The 21457-nt window shown below is 38.4% G+C and overlaps 1 protein-coding gene across 7 annotated transcripts in view; it reads left to right on the top strand.

Moving 5' to 3' along the window:
• The window catches only part of Atrx (ATRX chromatin remodeler), a 292107-nt gene that overhangs the window by 179906 nt on the left and 90744 nt on the right, over positions 1 to 21457 (top strand). For all 7 annotated transcript variants that reach the window (XM_063246118.1, XM_013153686.3, XM_013153684.3 and 4 more), the window contains 3 exons: positions 13204 to 13341; positions 14195 to 14370; positions 15313 to 15430. In XM_063246118.1, the coding sequence (XP_063102188.1) occupies positions 13204 to 13341; positions 14195 to 14370; positions 15313 to 15430 (432 nt within the window). The remainder of the gene's footprint in view (positions 1 to 13203; positions 13342 to 14194; positions 14371 to 15312; positions 15431 to 21457) is intronic.

The raw sequence follows: 21457 nt of genomic DNA, 5'->3' as shown, positions 1-21457 counted from the left end.
AGAAGCTTAATGTTCAATGTTAGGTTTTTTATTGGAACTTGCTCTGTTTTTATGCTGTGGGAATTCATCACTATAAATTTCCCTCAGAGGACTGCTTTCATTCCTTAGATTCCACTATCTTGTTTTGGCATTATCATTTAATAGTAGAAACTGTTTAATTTCATCTGTGACTCATTGTTTATCCTAGAGGGTGTTATTTAATTTCGATGTGTTTATAAAGTTCTTATCGTTTCTTTTGCCATTGATTTCCAATTTCATTGCACTATGCATGGACAGTTAAAATGGATGGGGTATTTTCAACTCCTTTGCATTTACTTAAGCATGTTCAATGAGCTAGTATGTGGTTGCTTGGAAAACATTCCATGCGCAACTGAGATAAATATATATATTCTGATGTGAAGTGAACACTGTAGATGTAAGTCCCTTTGTTTAAAAGTTTGTTTCAACTGGTGTTTCTTTTCAGATTATTTCTCTAGTTGATCTATTTGTTACAGGGTGGTACTGAGGTCGCCTATTACTATTGTATTAGTTGTTATTAGAATTTTCATTCCAAGGATGCAGGGATGTTTCTTTTTTTTTTTTTTTTAAGGAGAAAAGAAAAAAAAAGTGAAAGGGTACAAGTTATACAGATTTACAGAAGAAAAAAATGAACAGTAGGAAATCACTAGTTAATGGATTACATATTGCCACCTTAGAATTAATTGTTCAAAGTCACAAAATTAAAGCTTGTAGAGTGGACATTCCAACAATGATACTGCAAACAGTTCTGTTCAATGATCCAATAAAACTCTGTGATATCATTTTCTATCTTATACACTTAAATATACATGCAGTTATATAGTTTAGAGCACTTTCTTTTCCTCTCTTTTGTACAATGACTATTACACATTTTGGGTTTCATTGCTCCCACGGTTCTTATTGCTTTTTTGGAAGAGAGTAAAACCAAATGAGACATAACAGGACAGAATCGGTCAAGTCAAAAGGGTGGACATAATAGATAATATAAAAACATAATACAAGGTGATCAACAATGGTTACCATAATGCCTCCCGCTATCTCTAATAGAATTGCCTATATCATTAGTTATAATACAATTGAACAAAATAGTAAAGAACAAAACCGACAAAACCAAAACATTGGAGACATTGTAGGTCTTCAAAAGTAGATAAAAGTCAACGAGAATGGGCGTTATAATGAATCTCATTATCTTCTCAGCTGATGCCTAAACTTTCGAACCTGATACTGTCCATCAAAACAGAATAGGGGAACATCAGTCAAAAACAAGATGGTGAGAGTAATACAGGGCTTCAAATCAAGATAATAGAAAGTCAAAGTGGGTTACTATATTATATCCTGCTATTTTTTTCCCTTTAATTAAACGGATAAAAATAAAAAAGTAAATAATGGAGTGGAGATTGAGAAAAAAGAGGGCATAACAGCAAAACAGCACAGATCAAAACATAACCATTTAAGCAGAATAGTGTTTCACCACCAGATAATTCCGACCTAAAAGTAGTTACCATATTGACTCTTTCCTTGACATCCTTGAGTACAACTTCATATACTATAGCATTAAGTATATCAAAACAATGTAAAACCATTTAAGAGAATGACAGCATTACAGAGTATTTAGAATCGACTAACAGAAAATGAACAATGGTTTCTGTATAATCTCCTTGTCTTTAAAAGGTTTTTGCTTATACTATCGTACATAATAAAATCCAATAAGATACAACCTATTTAGACCATTGGAGACAGAAGAACAAAAGCTAGATGAGACTTCAAAACAAGATGATACTAAATCAGTATTACACCTATTAAGATGTCATTTTCTCCAAAATAGCTGTTCCTATCATCCAGTCTTCTCTGTCTCATTTCTGTTGAGCCCTTTTTCTGTCAGTAGCCGTCAGTTTGTCTTCTTCATTTTGTTCTCTGCTCCATTTGTTGTGGCCTCCCCACCACCATTTCTGGGTTCTTTGTATTTTTCTTTTTTTAGAATATCCTGCAATACTTTCTGTAGGGTTGAATTGGTGGTTGCAAATTCCCCCAGTTCCTCTTTATCCTGGAAGCACCTTGTTTTTCCATCAATTTCCAGGGACAGTTGTGCAGGATATCTCAATCTTGGCTGGAGATTATTATCTTTCAAAGCTTGAATTATTTCCCCCATGCTCTTCGTGATTTGATGGTTTGTGCAGAGAAATCTGCTGTAATTCTGATGGGTGTTCCCTTGTAAGTGGTCTGTTTCTTGTCTCTTACAGCTTTTAATATTCTGTTCTTGTATTTAATATCTGGAATTTTTATTATTATATGCCTGGGTGTTTCTCTGTTAGGGTTGTAGGTAGCTGGGGTCCTGTATGCCTCATACATCTGAGTATCTTTTACCTTTTGCTAAATTAGGAAAATTCTCCTGGATTATTTCTGTGATTAGCTTTTGTAGTTCACTTGTTTGTGTCCCTACTTCTTCTTTTATGTTCTTAATCCTTAAGTTATGGATCCTCTTATCATCTTCTTGTCTTTGTATTATTGCTGTTTGTTTCTTTGTTATTTTAAAGAAGTTTTTCATTTCATTCTCCCATATTACAAGTCTGCCCTCCAGCTCAGGTAGTCTGTCCTTAGTTTCTTTCAAGCTGTTATGCCAGTCTTGGATAGACTTCTTAATTTCTTGATAGTCCCTTTGAACCTGCTTCACGTACTCTATGCTTTCTCTGTTTTCTCCATCAAACAATTCTCCCCTCTTTTTCTGTTCTTCCATTCCACCATCTGTTTTTTCCTGGGTGGTGCTTAGCATTTCTCTAACTATTCTGCATAATTCTAGCTTCAGGTCGTTGATAACTTCATTCCTGAATTGGTCTATGAGGCTCTCTATATGGCGCTTAATGTCTATTGGTGCGGTGTCCGCTATTGCCTGTTTCTCAGAATTGGGGGCCGAGGAGCCTTTCTTGTTGCTTCCCTTCCCCATTTTCTCCATTCCTTATAAAATGCAAGCTTACATAGGAGGCCCAGCTTCCCTGCCTGTCAGCCACAGCCTGATCAAATTGCGCTGGCTAGGTGTTCCCGCCCACCGCTGCGCACCAGGGAGTTATGGACTAGGCAGCCTACGCGGGAGTCACCCCTCCGGGCCACCGTAAGGCTCTGGGATCTGGGTTAGGCCAGCCTACCAAGTCCGCCCGCAGCGTCACGCAGGCCAGGCACTTTTCACCAATCCCGTCCGAGAGGGGAATGTGTGGCTGGAGTTGCCACCGTGCCCTGCTCTTACAGGACTGCCTGAGCCCAGAAAGTCCTCCGCTGGAGTCAAACTGTGGTGGAGTGTCAGTTTCTCTAACTCACCTCGCCACCAGTCAGTGTACGCCTCCTTGTCCGTCCTGTTTTTGACTCCGTTCGCAGACTTCCGTTCCCAGAGCTTCTGCGCGTCTCTCCTTGCCGAGCCGCTGTGGAGGCAGCCACTGAGCCGTGGGAAATCCAAACCACGGTTTCCAGTGGTGCGGGGTCCAGCCTCCACACTGAGACTTTTCTGTTCCTATTTTAGCACCAGGACTGCATTCCAAGTTGGTTTCTCTCAGCCCAGTTCGTTCCTGTGTCAGCAGAGCATATCTCTACCGGCTCATGTCTCCTTAGTCCGCATCATTCCTGATTTCTGAGCCGAGCCTTTCAGAGAGCCTCCGGTAGTTGCTGTTACCTATCCGCCATGTTCTCCCGGAAGTCCCACAGGGATGTTTCAACGTATGCAAATCAATAAATGTAACATACTATAGTAACAGAGCCAAGGAGGAAAACCATATAATCATTTTAATAGATGGAGAAAAAGCATTGGACAAAATCTGACACACATTCATGTAGAAATCACTATAGAAAATAGATGGTCTTTATCTCAGCTGAGAAAACCAATCTGTGACAAATCAACAGCTAACTTCATGTTGAATGGACTTAAACTGAAAGCTTTCATTCTAAAGGCAGGAATAATACAGACATATGCACTCTTGGTACTTTTATTCAATCTAGTTCTGCAAACATTAGCCAGAGCAATTAGTAAAGAGGAAGAAATAAAAGGAAGAAAAATAGGAAGGAAAGAATAAAGACCCCCAAAATTCTACCAAATGACTTCTAAATTTAGTAACCAAATTCAGTCAAGTAGCTAGATACCAAGTCGACTCTCAAAGACCAGTAGCTGTCCTTTGCACAAGTAACAAACTCACAGAGAGAGTTATTAGGCAGAAATCACTTTTTTCAATGACAAAAATGAAATACCTAGGAATCAATCTATCGAAGAAAATAAAAGACTTTTACATTGAAAACTACAGTGTTGTGAAAAATGATATTGAATATGATACCAGAAAATGGAAAGATGTTCCTTGTTTTGGGTAGAAAGAACTAGCATAGTGAAAATGGGCATACTCCCGTAATTGTTACATAGATGTAATGAAATCCAGGTCAAAATTCTCATAGCATACCTCACACATTTAGAGAAAACTTTCTTAAAATTCATTTGGAACCAGAAGAGACCTAGAATAGCAAAAACAATTCTGAGCAAGAAAGAGAAAGTAGGGGCATTAAAATTCCTTACTTGAATTTGTATTACAAAGCTACCATGATAAAACCAGCATGGTGCCAGATGTGGTAGTGTATGCCTATAATCCCAGCACATGGGAGACTGAAGCCAGAGGATCAGCAATAGTGCTGTGGAAACCTGGACTACTTAAGGAGTTTAAGGTCAGCTTGAGACCTTGTCTAAAAAAAAATCCAAAAAACCAGTATGGCTTAGGCTGTTCTGTATGGGAGATTTTGATTAGAACTCAGAAGACCAGAAAGCTGTTAGAAATCCAGCAGGTAAAGATGAGGCTTGGCGGTTTCTGCTGGGAATAAGGATTGTATTGGTTGTTGAACTCAAGATGATGTGTATCAGGGCTCCCCAGAAAGTTTGTGTGAATTTTGCTTTTGTCCAAAGACTTTCCTTGAGACTGTGATTAAGGGTGGTGGACTAATTAATCTGGCAGAAGAAAGTCATATATTGAAGCAATGGCATGGCAGTGGTTAGGGGCTTTTAGACAGATTTATGTTATGAATCAGGAACAAAGAGCCCAGGAGAACGATTTAATATGTGTGTTTGGCCAGAAAGGAAGTGTCAGTAAAGCCATGGACTTCAAAGAGGAGATCTTGATTGCTGAAAAGGAATAGGGGAATAGAAAAGATGTGAGTTTATCCCAAGAAGCAGCAAGACTTCATCTTTTCCAGCCTGAAAATTACAAAAGTGAAAGATTTACAGAGTACCATTTCTAGAATGATGACAGTTGCACTGTGTTTCAGAATGGCAGCAGCATAGAAAATTTGTGCCTCAGAACTGTATTCAGAGTGATCAGTTATCCATACACTGGATCCCTACAACCAAGAGAGAAAGAAGCCTGGCTACTACTCCATCTTGCAGCAGACCTTGGCATCATCCACATGGTGCTGGTTTTAGGTACATGACAGAATGTAAGAGCTATGGAATTAAGGCTTGCATGCAGATTTCAGAAGGCCTGGGAGCCCAGTCAGTGTGTCCCTGAGAGGGCAGTGTGTCAAGCTGTGAGTGTGAAGCCAAATGTGCAGTGGAGACTCCAGAAGTTTGAAGCTGGGAACGTATATCTTCTTAAGGCAACTTTCAAGGAGGGAGCAAAGCCAACCCAAGAGAGAAAGTATGGGAGCTGCACCCACCTGAAGTGCCATAGGGGTAAAGCCACCCAAACACTTTGGAGCTCACAATTTGCCACAAATTGTTTCAGATGCTACACATAAAACTGCAAGACTGAATGTTTGCCCTGCAGTATATTGCTGCAGCTTTGGTCCCATTCCTTTGTATCCCCCTGTTTGTAACATTTGGAATGGGAATGTTTTTGTTTTTTTGTTTAAGAGAAAAAAGTAAAACAATTTCAAAACAAATTAATTAGAGGGTAACAATGGTTAACATATTGCGTATTGTTATCATTAAATTAGTTACTCATGGTACAAAATATCTGCCTTAATGGTCCAAACAATATTAACACAAACCTCGCCTTTCAGTGAAATAAGAAAAATTAGTAGCATGACTCGTTTAATTATCTTCTATATATATATATATGTATTAATAATATTTCTCACACTAGGAAGACAATACAGTGTTTACACTTAGTCTGATTTATTTCACTTTGCATATGGTTTCTAGTTATATCCATTGACCTATAAAAGTCTCAAGTTTATCCTTTATGGTTCAGTAGTACACCATTATATAAAAATACCACACCTTTTTTATTCATGGAATGGAAATGTTTATCTTATGCCATTGACAAAGTGTTTAACTTTCTATTCATTTGTACAGGGTCTTGCAGCTAAGAGCTTGACTTACATCTAGGAGCAGATCTGGGACTTGAACTTTCCAGCAATACTGTTGGGAATTTGGCAACTCTTAGATATATCCTTTTCCTTTTGCTCTTATTGCTTTCATTATCTTCTGCTGTCTTGAAAGGTTGCCCTTCTGCTGCACCACCCTGCCTTAAGAGATAGCCAGTTACAGATTGAAACTTCCACAAACTGAGCTGAACTTTTTCTCCTTTAAAAAAGAAAAGCAAAGAAAAGAAAAGAGAAAGAAAGGGAAGGGAAAAGAGAAGGAAAGGAATGTAGAGGAGAGGAGAGGAAAGGAAAGGCAGAAAGCAAATTTTACAGTTGGGCCCCTGAAATTTGTGGGGAATATGTTTTTAGAGCACCCAGAAATTTTGAAATACTGCGATTTAGATATGTTCAGGAAAAGGCCTACCTTTATAGTTTAAACACTTAAGTGAGCTAGGTTTCAAGTAAATTTAATTTAACTTAATTTAAATACTGTATTAATAAAGCCACTGAAGATGCAGGGTGTTTGGGTGACATCTTTGGGATTTTAAGGCTTTAAGGAAAACGAAGTGGAAAACTCTCAAGAGAGCTAAAGGTTTTACAGCAATTTATTATGATGCAGGAATCCTGGTACATCCCCTTGAGAAGTGTTACAGGGTAGGGACCTATCAGCAGCAATCTATGTGCTCTTGGATCTTGCAAACTTATCCCCTCCCCCACCCAATTTTAGAGGATATTTTCAGTTTCTGTGAAATTCTGCGAGTTTCCACAAACAATTATTTGTTAGATTCTAACGAAAAATTCATGAATGACTGAGCCTGCAAACTGAACTGTCTTCGTGGGCCTGTGTTGTACATATATGTGTACATACATAAAGTCAGTATATAAATAGGACTATCATATAATAACTACAGAGACTTAGGGGATGGGAATAAGTGAGTTTAATTAGGTTTGCCTTGTGATTTTGAGATTTATATAGTGTGAGAATGATGTGCATTCAGTAGAGGTTGTACTTGAATTTCAGAATTTCATTATTTTCCTGGGCTAATGATTAGTGCAAACTGTAGCTCTCAGTCTTCTGTATGTTCATAGGGTTGACAACCAGCATGTGATATTGTCGATGTCCGCTCCCGGCCGGCAGGAAGGACACACGACAAAGTCTGGTAGTGGACAACCTTTTCTTTTTATTTTCCTTCTCCGTACAGCCTGCCCTGGGTTCTCCCAGCTGAAGCCTCCTTTGGTCTGCTCCCCGCGGCTCCTTTTGTGCTTCAGCCTGCCCCAAAGCCTCTACCGGTCCGCTCTCCGCGGCTCCTTTTGGGCTTCTACTTCCGGGCTTCTATCTGGCTTCTACTTCCTCCCAGGGGTGGCACCAGTATATATACGGGTACAGTGTCCAATCATGTTAAAGTAAGCAAGGCAAGCTGATTGGCTAACATCATCAGTTGCCAGGCAGACTATATTGTTGAGCGGGTTGTTTACGCGGTAAGCAGGAAACTAACGTATTCGATGGGAGGGGTAATCTACCTCAGGCCTCACTCTTTACTACAGGCCTCACGTCCGCCAAGTGAGGCGACCGGGCTCGGGGCTGCGGCTCCCAACATCTCCCCCTTTTTTATTTTTTATGAATGTGCGCATCGTAGCCCTTCCTGGACTGGGTGCAGAGGCTTATGCCCTATGCGTAGGCCCACCGTAGGTCCTTGGCTTAGACCCTGGTCGGCCGTCCCATGGTCTGCCAAGGCCCTGAGGCCCTCGTCCTTTTTCTAGGGCCAGGCACAAACTGGACGGAACCTGGATGCACACAAGCTTGCACTCATTTCCTCTCCGTAAAGAAATCCCCTCGGAGAGAAATTTAGACCTGGGCAGCATCTAACAGTCCAGCGGCTTACGTGCAGGATGGGGTAGGGCCTGGCTTAGGTCGAGTCGTGCTGGGGAGGCACGCTCTTACCCGTCATTGACTCATCTACCCTGCTGTGTATTGTCACCTTATGGAGGAGAATGAAGGATGCCCGCCATATCTAGACTCGGTCGTGGGCCAATCGAGCAAGCCATGCATATGCCTGAGGATCTTTTTGTCCATTTCGGGCTACCGCTATTTCTATTCATCTTGTTGGTTGGTCTGTGATGGATCTCCAGTAGGGCAGGTCTGATCTTTAGTCGAGGGCTTTGTTGTCCGTGTCAGTCTCTCCGGTATCCACAGTGGTTCTCGTCCCGGTTCCTGTGGGAAAACACAAACCGCGCCTCGGTTCCAGCTGACCACTGGATCCGGGCCCATCCATTGTCCTGTCAGGACATCTTTCCACTTCACCCACCCTTTATGGTTGGGGGAAGGGTTGCAGTGCTCCACAGCTGGGGAGCGATTATCATTATTTAAATTTAAAAAATTGTGTGTGAATAGTGCCATGGATAATCGTGCCTTTGGGGCCAGGCCTTGGCCTACTCCCCCTTTTTGTTTTTGTAAAATTTTTTTGAGGCTTTTATGAGCCCTCTCAATGATTCCTTGACCTTGGGGATTGTATGGGATATCATGTTTTAATTGAACCTCCATCATTTTGCAGAACTCATTGAAAGCTTTGTCTATATAGGCTGGTCCATTATCAGTTTTTAATATTTTTGGTTTGTCCCATGCGGCCCAAGCCGCCAGGCAATGATTGATCACATTAGACACTTTTTTACCTGTTTCTGCTGTTGCAAATATGACGCGAGAACAGGTGTCTGTGGAAACATGAACATATTTAAGAGTCCCAAACTCCTGTATATGTGTGATGTCCATCTGCCAAACATCACCAGGGATCAAACCTCGAGGGTTTACTCCCCCTTTTTGTTTTTTATTTTTTATTTTTATCTTTTTTGTTTTTTTTTTTTTTTTTTTTTTTTTTTTTTTTTTTTTTTTTTTTTTTTTTTAGTGGTACCAGGGATCGAACTAACAACTGCACACTTGTAAGGCAGGCGCTTAAGCCGCTGAGCTAAATCCCCAGCCCCTTTTTCCTCGACCGGCGTTTTTCTCAGCCTGTTCGGCAGAGTAGCCGCCCATGAAAATACCGTCTGCCCAGCGGCGCGACGTCATAAGACTGCGGTCGCGACAGAGTGAAACGGGGCGTCACTTTCTGTGCCGGCTGAGGGAAGGGAGGGTTTCCTGTGGCGGCCTCTCGGCGGGGAGCCGCTTTTAGAAAAGAGCTCCAGGGCGGAGCGGATGGCTCTCTATCTCCTCCCCGCCAGAGAGCGCCGGGGAACCGAGTCTGACCATCAGCGCGCCGACCCTCTCCCACAAGCATTCTCTTGTTCCACCCCCGGTCTCCCCGATTGGCGTTTCTCTCAGCCTGCTCTGCAGAGGACTCTGCATACCAGGCTCGCCAATCCAGGTAACTGCCCGAGGGCAGACACGCCCCCGCCAGCTGAATCCAGTCCGCGGGGGTGAGGGGCCCAGAAGACAGATTCTCCAGCATGGCAATGGTGTAAGGCGCAGTCGGCCCAAAAGTTGTAACTGCATTTTTAAGTTCTCTAATCTGTTTTATCTCAAAAGGCTCCCATACATTGCGTCCCTGGCCTATAGCCACTTGTACAGGAAATATCTCGTAGGGGTCACTATCCATCCCAGGTGGTGGATGTACCTCATGAAACAAGCGTCTCCCCTGCCAAAGCCACCTGTGAAAATACCGATCCGCCGGCGGCGGAGCATAAAACAACGGCCGTGATTGGGCGGAAAATGGGGGCCCGTGCATCACTTCCTGTTCTGGCGAAGAGGAAGGGAGCTCCCGGGCGGCCGCCCCGCGGCGAGGGATCGCCTCCGGAAACGGCCCCCAAGGTGGGGCGGAAGGCTTCGCCTCCCTCTCGCGCCGGGGAGCGCTCTCAGGAGCTCTCTACTCCTCCGCAGACCAGGTTGAGCAGAGCGCAATTCGCGGGGCAACGCTGGAAAAGAACCCTGCGACTCCTTATTGAGCGACTTAGGCTCCTGACAGCTGGTCTCTTTGGCCTCCTTGCCATTTAACTTTCCCTCGTCCTCGGAGTCAGACGACTCCGAGGCTAGAGCCCCGTCCTCCTCCTTAGCATCCTTGTTCCCCTTGACAGACCCCTCTCGGGAGCTCCCTGACTGGGCCTGCTCAGATACCCTGCATACTTTTGTAAGCTCTTGAGAGCTTTCTCCACAACCACCCTCGCTCTTAGTGCCGCTACCTAACATGTTTCCCATTTTTTAATATGTTACTCACCGCGTGAGGCCCAAAAATCCGCCACTTACGCGTGAGCCTGAGGGGAGTCTAAAAGCCCTGTAGGTGCGCGCCACCCAGAGCCCAGGCTTATCCCCAACTCACCTGTCTCGCAGCTCTGTACTGGAGCGTTGTCCACTTCCACGTCTCGGGGGTGATCAGTCCCCGTACGGGCCACCAAATGTCGATGTCCGCTCCCGGCCGGCAGGAAGGACACACGACAAAGTCTGGTAGTGGACAACCTTTTCTTTTTATTTTCCTTCTCCGTACAGCCTGCCCTGGGTTCTCCCAGCTGAAGCCTCCTTTGGTCTGCTCCCCGCGGCTCCTTTTGTGCTTCAGCCTGCCCCAAAGCCTCTACCGGTCCGCTCTCCGCGGCTCCTTTTGGGCTTCTACTTCCGGGCTTCTATCTGGCTTCTACTTCCTCCCAGGGGTGGCACCAGTATATATACGGGTACAGTGTCCAATCATGTTAAAGTAAGCAAGGCAAGCTGATTGGCTAACATCATCAGTTGCCAGGCAGACTATATTGTTGAGCGGGTTGTTTACGCGGTAAGCAGGAAACTAACGTATTCGATGGGAGGGGTAATCTACCTCAGGCCTCACTCTTTACTACAGGCCTCACGTCCGCCAAGTGAGGCGACCGGGCTCGGGGCTGCGGCTCCCAACATGATATCATATTATTGTTAAGCTGTGATGTTTGATAAAGTTCATTACTGTAGGTATATTAAGTGCATTTTCAATTTATGATGAACTTAGTAGAACATAACTTCATTGTAAGTTAAGGAACATCTATATTCTGCAACTAGATTCCTATTTTTGTCTTTATTTTAAAGAGGGCAAAACTGAACAGAACAAAACAAAACAAAGCAGATCAGATGAAATCAATGTAATTGACATGGATTTCAAAGCAAGACAACAGGAGATCATCACTGGCTATCATAATGTCTCTTGTTTTCTTCTAAATAGTTGTCCATATCTTAACACACAATAAATTCATACAAAACAAGTATAAAACTCATCAAAACAGAATAATGAAAGCATTACAGGGCTTCAAAACCAGACAATAGGAAAATCAACAATGGGTACTGTAATGTCTCTTGTTCTCTTCAAAATGGCTGTCTCTACCTTCATATATGTTGAAATTAAATAAACAAGGTAGATTAAAACCACTCTAAACAAAGAATAAAAAAACATTACTGGATTTCACAGCTTTTTTTTGTCTTTTTGAGACAGAGTCTTATGTAGTTCAGGCTGGCCTTGAGCTCACTTTGTTGTTCTGTTGATCTCAAGCTTGCAAGGATCGTCATGCCTTAGAGTCTTTCAGCAACATATTTCTCATATATTTCACTGTTTTTGCATACAGATACACATACTGAATTTTTGCTCATTAAATTACTCCATTACATCATAGATTAATGCCCTGTGGTGGACCCCTTTTTTTGCAACTGTTTCTAACTGTACACTGTTACTAATTTTTCCCCATAACATACAGTGCTACTGATATTCTTTTATGTGTCTTTGTGCACTTTAGAAGTACAGCTTTAGGACAAATTCTTAGAAACTGAAATATGAGTCAAAGCATTTACAAGGTTTATGTGCTGTTACATGTGATAAAACTGACAGAATATTTTGGAAGCAATTTAAATTCTTAGAGCGGCTGGGATATAGTTCAGCAGCACAGTGTTGGCCTGGCAAACGTGAGGTCCTGAGTTCGATTCCCATTACTACTAAAACAATCCCAGAAAGACTACATACTGGTACCCATTTCATCACACACTCAACAGAATAAATAATATATAGTCTTGTAATGTGAAACTAGATAGATTCTAGTTCTACAAAGCATATTAATGACTAAAAATATTGTTTTATTATTTTTGCAGCTCTGAGTCCTGAATAACAATTGTATTTACTATCATATTGAAGAATTTAATGCTGAAAGTCATGTAGAACACAAACACAAATTTTCTCTACTGTGTAATAAATGGGTGATAATTTGACAGCTGTTGTTTAGATCAGTATTTAAGTAATGTTTGTGTATAACTATCAAATAAATTGCGTAGGTAGGATGCTTTTGTAGAAAATTCCTTTTTGGAAAATGAACCTATACAATTTCTTTTGAGAGCTGTAAGATCTTTTGTAAGAAGAAAGGTGTTTTTCCACCCAATCATGCCAATGTAACAACTAAGTTAGCTTTCTTTTATTAGCTAATTTTTCCATAGCAACAAGTGTTAGTTATTTGGAGGAAGTTAAGTTGGTAATACTACTTTGTTTCTTGTAGAATATTACACTATCTTAAGACACTTTAATTTTAATATTTTAATCAGCTACCTCAGATTTGTTAAAAGAATCTTTTTATGTCCTACTTTTTTTTCCTATTTAAAAAGTCTCTGGCATTTTTTTCTTGACCAGTTTTGTATACTCATTCAGAGGACCTTAAGTATCATTTTTAGTAGTACTTTGATTCTTGACTTTTGGGCTATAATTAAAATGATTAGTGCTAAATTAACTAAATATAGCAGTAGATAAAATATGATTATACTTATAATGTTTTATGTTCCTACAGGATCTACAGTGTTAAAGGATTAATTTTGTTTATTTGTATAAATCAGATTTTCAGTTTTGTTGCATTGTAGTTAAGTGTCATTATGTATATATTTTATATCAGGTCCTGATTTTGTTGTTTGTGATGAAGGCCATATTCTAAAAAATGAAGCATCTGCTGTTTCAAAAGCAATGAATTCTATCAGATCACGAAGGAGGATTATTTTAACAGGAACACCACTTCAAAATAACCTAATTGAGTGTGAGTTAATATCTGTGATTATACTGTTGATTATTGGTATTGCCTGATGTACAGATTTGCAGGTTTTTTATTTGCCTTTCTTCTAGTTCCTGATTATGATCTTATGGATCCTGCTTAGTTTATTTTAAAAGAATACCATTATTTTCAAGTGAGATGATTTGACTATTTTCTATTTTGTTCATATTACTAATTATTTCATTGTACCCTGGTTTTTATCTGTTCATTTTGCTTTTTCTGTTGATATTTTGCTTATAGAAAGAAATCATGCTGTTTCACACTGTAACTTTTTTATTATAGGACAATCTATAGCACTAATAAAATATGCAATTGAGTTAATATAACCTTTAGTATAGTAGTGTATTCCCTCACTTTTATTATTTTTATTGTGTATGTATCTTGTTTTCACAGAAGAACCTCACTGTAATATTAAGGTTTGATTTATAGATCACTTGTTTTATATGTCCTACTTCTTATAAAGAATATTAATTCAGAACAAAAAGACCTTAAGTGTGTGTTTTTGAAACATTTACAATGAGGGCTGGATGGGGAGCTCAGTACAGCAACTTGCATAGTATTCATGATGCTCTGGGTTTAATCACCAGTATTTAAAATAAACTCATGCTAGTATTTTAGTGTGATTTTTACTTCAAATTCTCATCTGATTTATGTAGTCTTTTTTAATAGATCTGACTTACAACCAATATTTATTCTACACTTACTTTGATATGCTTTCTTTGTGGCTTAATTCTAATCTTTACATGGTATATTTGACATGAGCAGTTTGTTGAAAAATTTTTGTTAGTCTTTTAAACCACCATTAATGTTGTTGATGAATTAATATTTTCTATTTTAGATCATTGCATGGTTAACTTTATCAAGGAAAATTTGCTTGGATCCATTAAGGAATTCAGAAATAGATTTATAAATCCAATCCAAAATGGTCAGTGTGCAGATTCTACCATGGTAGATGTCAGAGTGATGAAAAAACGTGCCCACATTCTCTATGAGATGTTAGCTGGATGTGTTCAGGTACAGTTACGTTCCATAGTAACGTTTTGTTACTTTCTTTTATTGTAGTCTCAAAATATTTTCTGGGTTAAAACTTTAAATTGTTTTGTGTTTTCTTTCCTCTCTTTTTGTAGTATATAGCTTTAGTTATGTCTCCTTGAATTTTGCTTAGTAGTTTATGCAGCATTTGACTTTTATCGAAAGTTTCATTGAAAAGTTTAGAACACAATCAATTAATAGCTAAGTATCAACCTTTGTATTTTATTATGTAGGTTCATTTTTTTATTATATAGTTTTAAGAGAGAGAGTTCCTTAAGAAGATGAGAGCTGTGTTTTGATTTTAAAAATTCTACCCTAACCCTAATTCTATGGTACATTATTCTATACCTCCCTCATTTGAAATAGTTGTGGAAGAGGCCAGTATGGATTAAGAAAGAAGCCACTTTTAAACTAGACTTTTTAAAGCCATGTGTGGTTGTATACCCTTGTAAGCCCAGCACTCAGGAGGCAGAGGCAAAAGGACCACCATTAGTTCAAGACCAACCCAAACTACATAGCAAGACCCCTATCTACCATATCTTTTCCCTATATTTTTTTTTGTTTTTTTCTTTATAGAGACTGTGTTGAAAACTTGGATTGCTTTATGTGGTTACTTGGTCATAAGATCACTTCAATTTAAAATGTGCCTAGTATATATTTTTTTCTTTAATCAGATTCTGTCAATACATTTTACATATATGTAATGATCACATTCATCATAGAGAATCTGCCTGGTATATTGAAGTATCTTCTTACCAGTGCACCATGTTGTACAATCACATAAAATATATTATCTATAATTATATGGGTTACTGTGTGATTAGAGTGGTGAAAAAGATTTTAGTTAAAAACAATGAGGATTCATAAAGCAGTTCATTTCTTTGGAATATTTGGATGAATTTTCATTCTCTTTATTATTTACAGAGGAAAGATTATACAGCATTAACGAAGTTTTTGCCTCCAAAACATGAATATGTTTTAGCTGTGAGAATGACTCCTATACAGTGCAAGCTGTATCAGTACTACTTAGATCATTTAACAGGTAACCAGGATGCTTACTGTTTTTATCTTTTTTTATAAAGCCAGTGTTCTTCTGAAGAATGTTATGTTAATAATTTTGACATGCCAGTTTTTTGTTTTCCAATTTTACATGTGAATAAATTGGGTATCCTTGAAAGCACAATATTTCTAATTTTAAAAACTCTCTAATATTGTCAAAATAGAATTAACCTTAAGAACAAAATAAATGAGAAAAACATTGGCAGTATATATCAATGCTGCTTTTAGTTTGTAAAGAGCTACTCATGGCAAATTATTAATATGGACTGTGCTCATAAAAGCAGATATACAAAAAATCCAGAATATTTAAAAATATACAGTCACATTAATATTAAGATGAATACAAAGTAAATCTATACAGTTGCTTCTTAGTTATCAAATCCCTAATGTTTGAAGGCAGAATATAAGGCAGGGCTTGTACAACGCTTTCTATGTTATACTAAAACTACACACAAATGCTTGAAGTACATGAAATTTAAAAGTTGTTTTCTGAGTGGTTTTATTATGAAGAATTTTTTTATAACTTTTATCTATTCCCTTTTAAAAGTATGCGTCAGCATTACTTCATGATCTATAAACGTGTGTGTATGAATGAATGAGTGAGTGAGTGAGACACCCTCTGTTTCCATCTGGGGTTGTTCCCATTCATGTAATAAAGTCTAGTTTCTGTTCTAGAGTATGATTTTTCACTTTTTGTTCACTTACTATTCTCTAAGTCATGTGCCAGTTTTAGTTGATACAAGTTAGAAAGTGCCAGTCATCCCTCTGTGCATATAATAATTGATTACAACACTAAAGGGGAATTAAAGTTTTTACACATCTACTAAAAGATACTATGTAATAGCCAAAATGATAGTTATTTCATAGTATCAATGCATTTTAGAAAGTAAAATTATAATGATACTCTTAAGAAACTTTCTGGGTTGGGAAAATATTATTTGAACGTTAGTATTTTACACAATTGCTTTTTTTTCTTGAGACAGACTCTCGCTATGTAGTTCAGGCTAGTTTTGAACACACTTTGTAGTCCAGGCTGGCCTTGAACTCATGGGGATCCTCCTGTTTCAGTCTCCTAAGTGCTGGGATTACAGTCGTGTACTACCATGCTAAGTCCAGAACTACCTTTTAGCTATTATATAAGGAAAAAGTTTTCTTTTGAGTTTATGAAGGAAAGTTAAATTTTAATGAGGCACACATTTTCATTTGTATCTGTCAACAGCTGTTAGATTTAATGTACTGTTTTGTTTTGAATAGTAAAATTTACAGACAGTTAAAAACTATGTATTTTTATCCCAATGATAGAATCACAGTGTAGTTTAAGAGGGATGTCCAAGTCTTTTATTAATCTATGAATAATAAAGAATATGAAATTTGACTATTTAAGGTAATATTATTCCTTTAAAAATTTTATTTTATGTTAACAAAAGTGAACAATAGTTATTTGAGAATAACTTATGTTTAATAGCCCATTTCATGTTAACACATCAGTTATAGATGTTAAATTGTAATTTTTTGAGAGTAGCTCAATGAACAATTTAAGAAGCTTTCTTCCTATCAGTATAACTGATAAAGTATCTAAAGTATCAATTACCAAAGCTTTGAAGCTCTGAAATACATGTTTCTCAAATTATTAATTATTTATGAAATTTTAATTGTAGACTATGGTTTTTCCTTCTACTAAATGTGACCTTTGTAGTAATTTTTAAATTTTAAACTGAATAGAACCCAACAAAACAAAACAGAATAAAAGCAATCAAAACAAAGCATTGAATGTGGTACACAATTTCAAAACAGGATAATAGAAAATCAACAGTGGCTACCATAGTATAGCTTACTATCTTCATAATACTCGTTCATACCATCAGACAGCAAAATCCAACAAAACAAAACAAAACAGAATAAAAGCAATATAAAACATAACATTGAATAAAACAAAACAATAAATCAGAACAAAACAGAAAAGTACTGTACATTGTTATCTTCAAAATAGATGCCCAGGTTACCAGACTGTAGTAAATTAAAACAATCTGAGTTAAGTAGCCCCTTTCAAAAATCATCATCATCATCACCACCAACAACAACAAAAAATCAACAAAGGACTAAGTGGGCAATATTAACAGCTAAACTATCTTGATTTTCTTTAGAAGCCACTGTAGTATGTCACCTACTTTATCCCATTTTCATCTGTCAGGTACTTAGAAAGGTTTGTTGACATCTGCTACAATAATATATTTTGTTTCTGTTTCTTTTTTCATTGTGTCAGTTCTCAAATCTTATCTTGTTGATACCATATTTTCTCTTTGGTACAACCAGAGATGTTACTGAGAAGTTTTAAAATAAATAATTTCATCAGTAAAAAAAAGAAAAAGAAAATGCTTAGAATGCGGGACATGGTAGCCCACTCCTATAATCCCAGACTCTGGATCCGGAGGCAGAAGGATGGTGCGAATTCAAGGCCATCCTGAATTACAGAGTGAGACTGTCTCAAAAAAAAAGGAAAGAAAGAAAAAAAAACCCTTGGAACTCTATGTGTTACATATTTGAAAAAAATTCTTTTACTTGTATATTAGACTCTTATATTGTACTTGGTTTTACGTTCTTAAATTTTTCTTTTAGCACTAGGAATAATAGTTTGGTGGTGTGTATGTTCACTGGCACAGGCATTACTACAGATTGAACCTACAGCTTTGACACTAAGCCACATACTCGGCCTTTCTTTAAAATTTTGAGAATGTGTGTCCCTAAATTGCCCACGCTGGGTTTGAATTTGTAATCCTATTCCCTTACCCTTGTACTGTCCTGGGATAAATGGGCATGTGCCACCTCTCCTGGCTGAAGTTAAATTTTTGTATATGTATTTTTTTTTGTCTTTTTAAAAAAATTTTATTTAAGGAGAAAAAGAAAAAAAAGCAGAAAAAGGGTACAAGTTATACAGAATTTCAGAAAAAAATAAACAGTAGGAAATCACTAGTTAATGGATTACATATTATAATCTTAGAAATATTTGTTCAAGTTACAAAATTAAAGCTTATATAGTGGGCATTCAAACAGTGAGACCAAACAGTTCTGTTCAATGGTCCAACAAAACTCAGTAATATCATTGTCTGTCTTATACACTTAAATATACATGCAGTTATATCATTTAGAGTACTTTCTTTTCCTCTCTTTTGTACAATAACTATTACACATTTTAGGTTTTATTGCTCCCACAGTTCTTATTACTTTTTTTTGGAAGAGAGTAAAACCAAATGTGACATAACAGAACAGAGTCGGTCAAATCAAAAGGGTGGACATAATAGATAATGTAAAAACATAATACAAGGTGATCAACATTGGTTACCATAGTGCCTCCCGCTATCTCCAATAGAATTGCCTATATCATCAGTTATATTAAAATTGAACAAAACAGTAAAGAATGAAACCAACAGAACCAAAACATTGGAGACATTACAGGTCTTCAAAAGTAGATAATAGTCAACAACTATCTTCACAGCTGTTGCCTAAACTTTCGAACCTGGTACTATCAAGCAAAACAGAACAGAGGAACATCAGTCAAAACAAGATGGTGAGAGCGGTACAGGGCTTCAAATCCAGTTAATAGAAAATCAAAGTGGGTTACTATAATATATCCTGCTATTTTTAAATTTATTTTTCCCTTAATTAAAAGGATAAAAATAAAAAAGTAAATAAAATGGAGATTGTGATAAAAGAGGGCGTAACAACAAAACAGCGCAGATCAAAACATAACCATTTAAGCAAAATAGTGTTTCACCACAAGATAATCCCGACATAAAATTAAGAACATAAAAGAAGTTACCATATTGTCTCTTTCCTTGAAATCTTTGAGTATAACTTCGTATACTGTAGCATCAAATATATCAAAACAATGTAAAACCATTTAAGAGAATGACAGTATTACAGGGTATTTAGAATCAACTAACAGAAAATAAACAATGGTTTCTGTATAATCTCCTTGTCTACAAAAGTTTTTGTTTATACTATCACATATAACAAAATCCTATAAGATACAACATGCTAAGACCAATGGAGACAGAAGAGCAAAAGCTTGATGAGACTTCAAAACAAGATGATACTAAATCAGCATTACCTATTATGATGTCATTTTCTCCAAAATAGCTGTTCCTATCATCCAATCTTCTCTGCCTCATTTCTGTTGAGCTCTTTTTCTGTCATTAGTTGTCAGTTTGTCTTCTTCATTTTGTTTTCTGCTCCATTCATTGTGGCCTCTCTGCCACTATTTCTGGATTCTTCGTATTTTTCTTTTTTAGAATATCCTGCAGTATTCTCTGTAGAGTTGAATTGGTGGTTACATATTCCCCTAGTTCCTCTTTATCCTGGAAGTACCTTGTTTTTCCATCAATTTCCAGGGATAGTTGTGCAGGATATATCAATCTTGGCTGGAGGTTATTATCTTTCAAAGCTTGAATTATTTCCCCCCACGCTCTTTGTGATTTGATGGTTTGTGCTGAGAAGTCTGCTGTAATTCTGATGGGTGTTCCCTTGTAAGTGATCTGTTTCTTGTCTCTGATGGCTTTTAATATTCTGTGCTTATATTGGATTTCTGGTATTTTGATTATTATATGCCTGAGTGTAGCTTTGTTTGGGTTTTAGGTGGCTGGGGTCCTGAACATCTGAGTATCTTTACCTTTTTCTAAATTAGGAAAATTCTCCTGGATTATTTCTGCAAGTAGCTTTTGTAGTTCATTTGTTTGTGTCCCTACCTCTTCTTTTATGTTCTTAAGTTATGGATCCTCTTATCATCTTCTAATCTTTGTATTATTGCTGTTTGTTTGTTATTTTTAAGAAGTTTTTCATTTCATACTCCCATATTACAAATCTGGCCTCCAGTTCAGATAATCTATCCCTTGTTTCTTTTAAGCTGTTATGCCAGCTTTCGATAGAGTTTTTAGTTTCCTGGTAATCTCTTTGAACCTGCTTCATGTATTCTATGCTTTCTCTGTTTTCTCCATCAAACAATTCTTCCCTCTTTTTCTGTTCTTCCATTCCACCATCTGTTTTTTCTTGGGTGGTGCTTAGCGTTTCTCTAACTATTCTGCTTATGTCTAGCTTCAGGTCATTAATAACTTCATTCCTGAACTCGTCTATGAGGCTCTGGAGATAGCTCTTTATGTCTGTTGGTGCGGTGTCTGCTATTGCCTGTTTCTCAGGATTGGGGGCTGAGGGGCCTTTCTTGTTGCTCCCTCTTTCCATATTCTTTGTTCCTTATATATGCAAGCGTATATAGGAGGCCCAGCTTCCTTTCCTGTCAGCCACAGTCTGATTGAATTGTGCCGGCTAGGTGTTCCCGCCCACCGCAGTGCACCAGGGAGACCAAGCAGCCTATGCGGGGTCTGCCCCTCCAGGTCACATTCAGGCGCTGGGACCTGGGCTGTGCTAGCCTACTGGGTCTCAGCCAGCAGCGTCATGTAAACTAGGCACTGCTCACCAATCCTGCTTGAGAGGGAGATATGTGACTGAAGTCACTACAGTACCCTGTTCTGGTAAGTCTGCCCAGTCCCAGAATGTCTTCTGTTAGAGCCTCCTAGATTGTGGAAGAGTCCTAGTTTTTCTCACTCACCGTAGGTCGATGCATTGCTCCCTGCCCGTCCCGCTTTCAACTCTGTTCACTGATTCCCGTTCTCAGAGCTTTCGCGCATCTCTCTCCTGTCGAGCTGATTCAGATGCAGCCGGGGCGGCAGGAAACCCAAATGGCAGTTTCCAATGGCACGGGCTCCAGCTTCCACACTGAAGCTTTTCTGTTCCTGTTATAGCACCAGGATTGCGTTCCTAGTTGGTTTCTCTCAGCCTAGTTCGTTCTTGGGTTAGCAGGGCATATCTCCTCTCTTGCTTAGGATTTCTCACTCTGCACCATTCCTGGATTCTATTCAGAGAATCTCGGTAGCTGCTGCTATCTGTCCGCCATGTTCTTCCGGACATTTGTATATGTATTTTTGAAATTTTATTTTAGTTCAGTATTATATAACATTAT

This window comes from Cavia porcellus, unplaced genomic scaffold (assembly GCF_034190915.1).
Source record: "Cavia porcellus strain 051 isolate PalLab524CR breed Dunkin Hartley unplaced genomic scaffold, mCavPor4.1 scaffold_3, whole genome shotgun sequence".
Taxonomy (NCBI): domain Eukaryota; kingdom Metazoa; phylum Chordata; class Mammalia; order Rodentia; family Caviidae; genus Cavia; species Cavia porcellus.
This window is presented reverse-complemented; position numbering and strand designations above follow the sequence as displayed.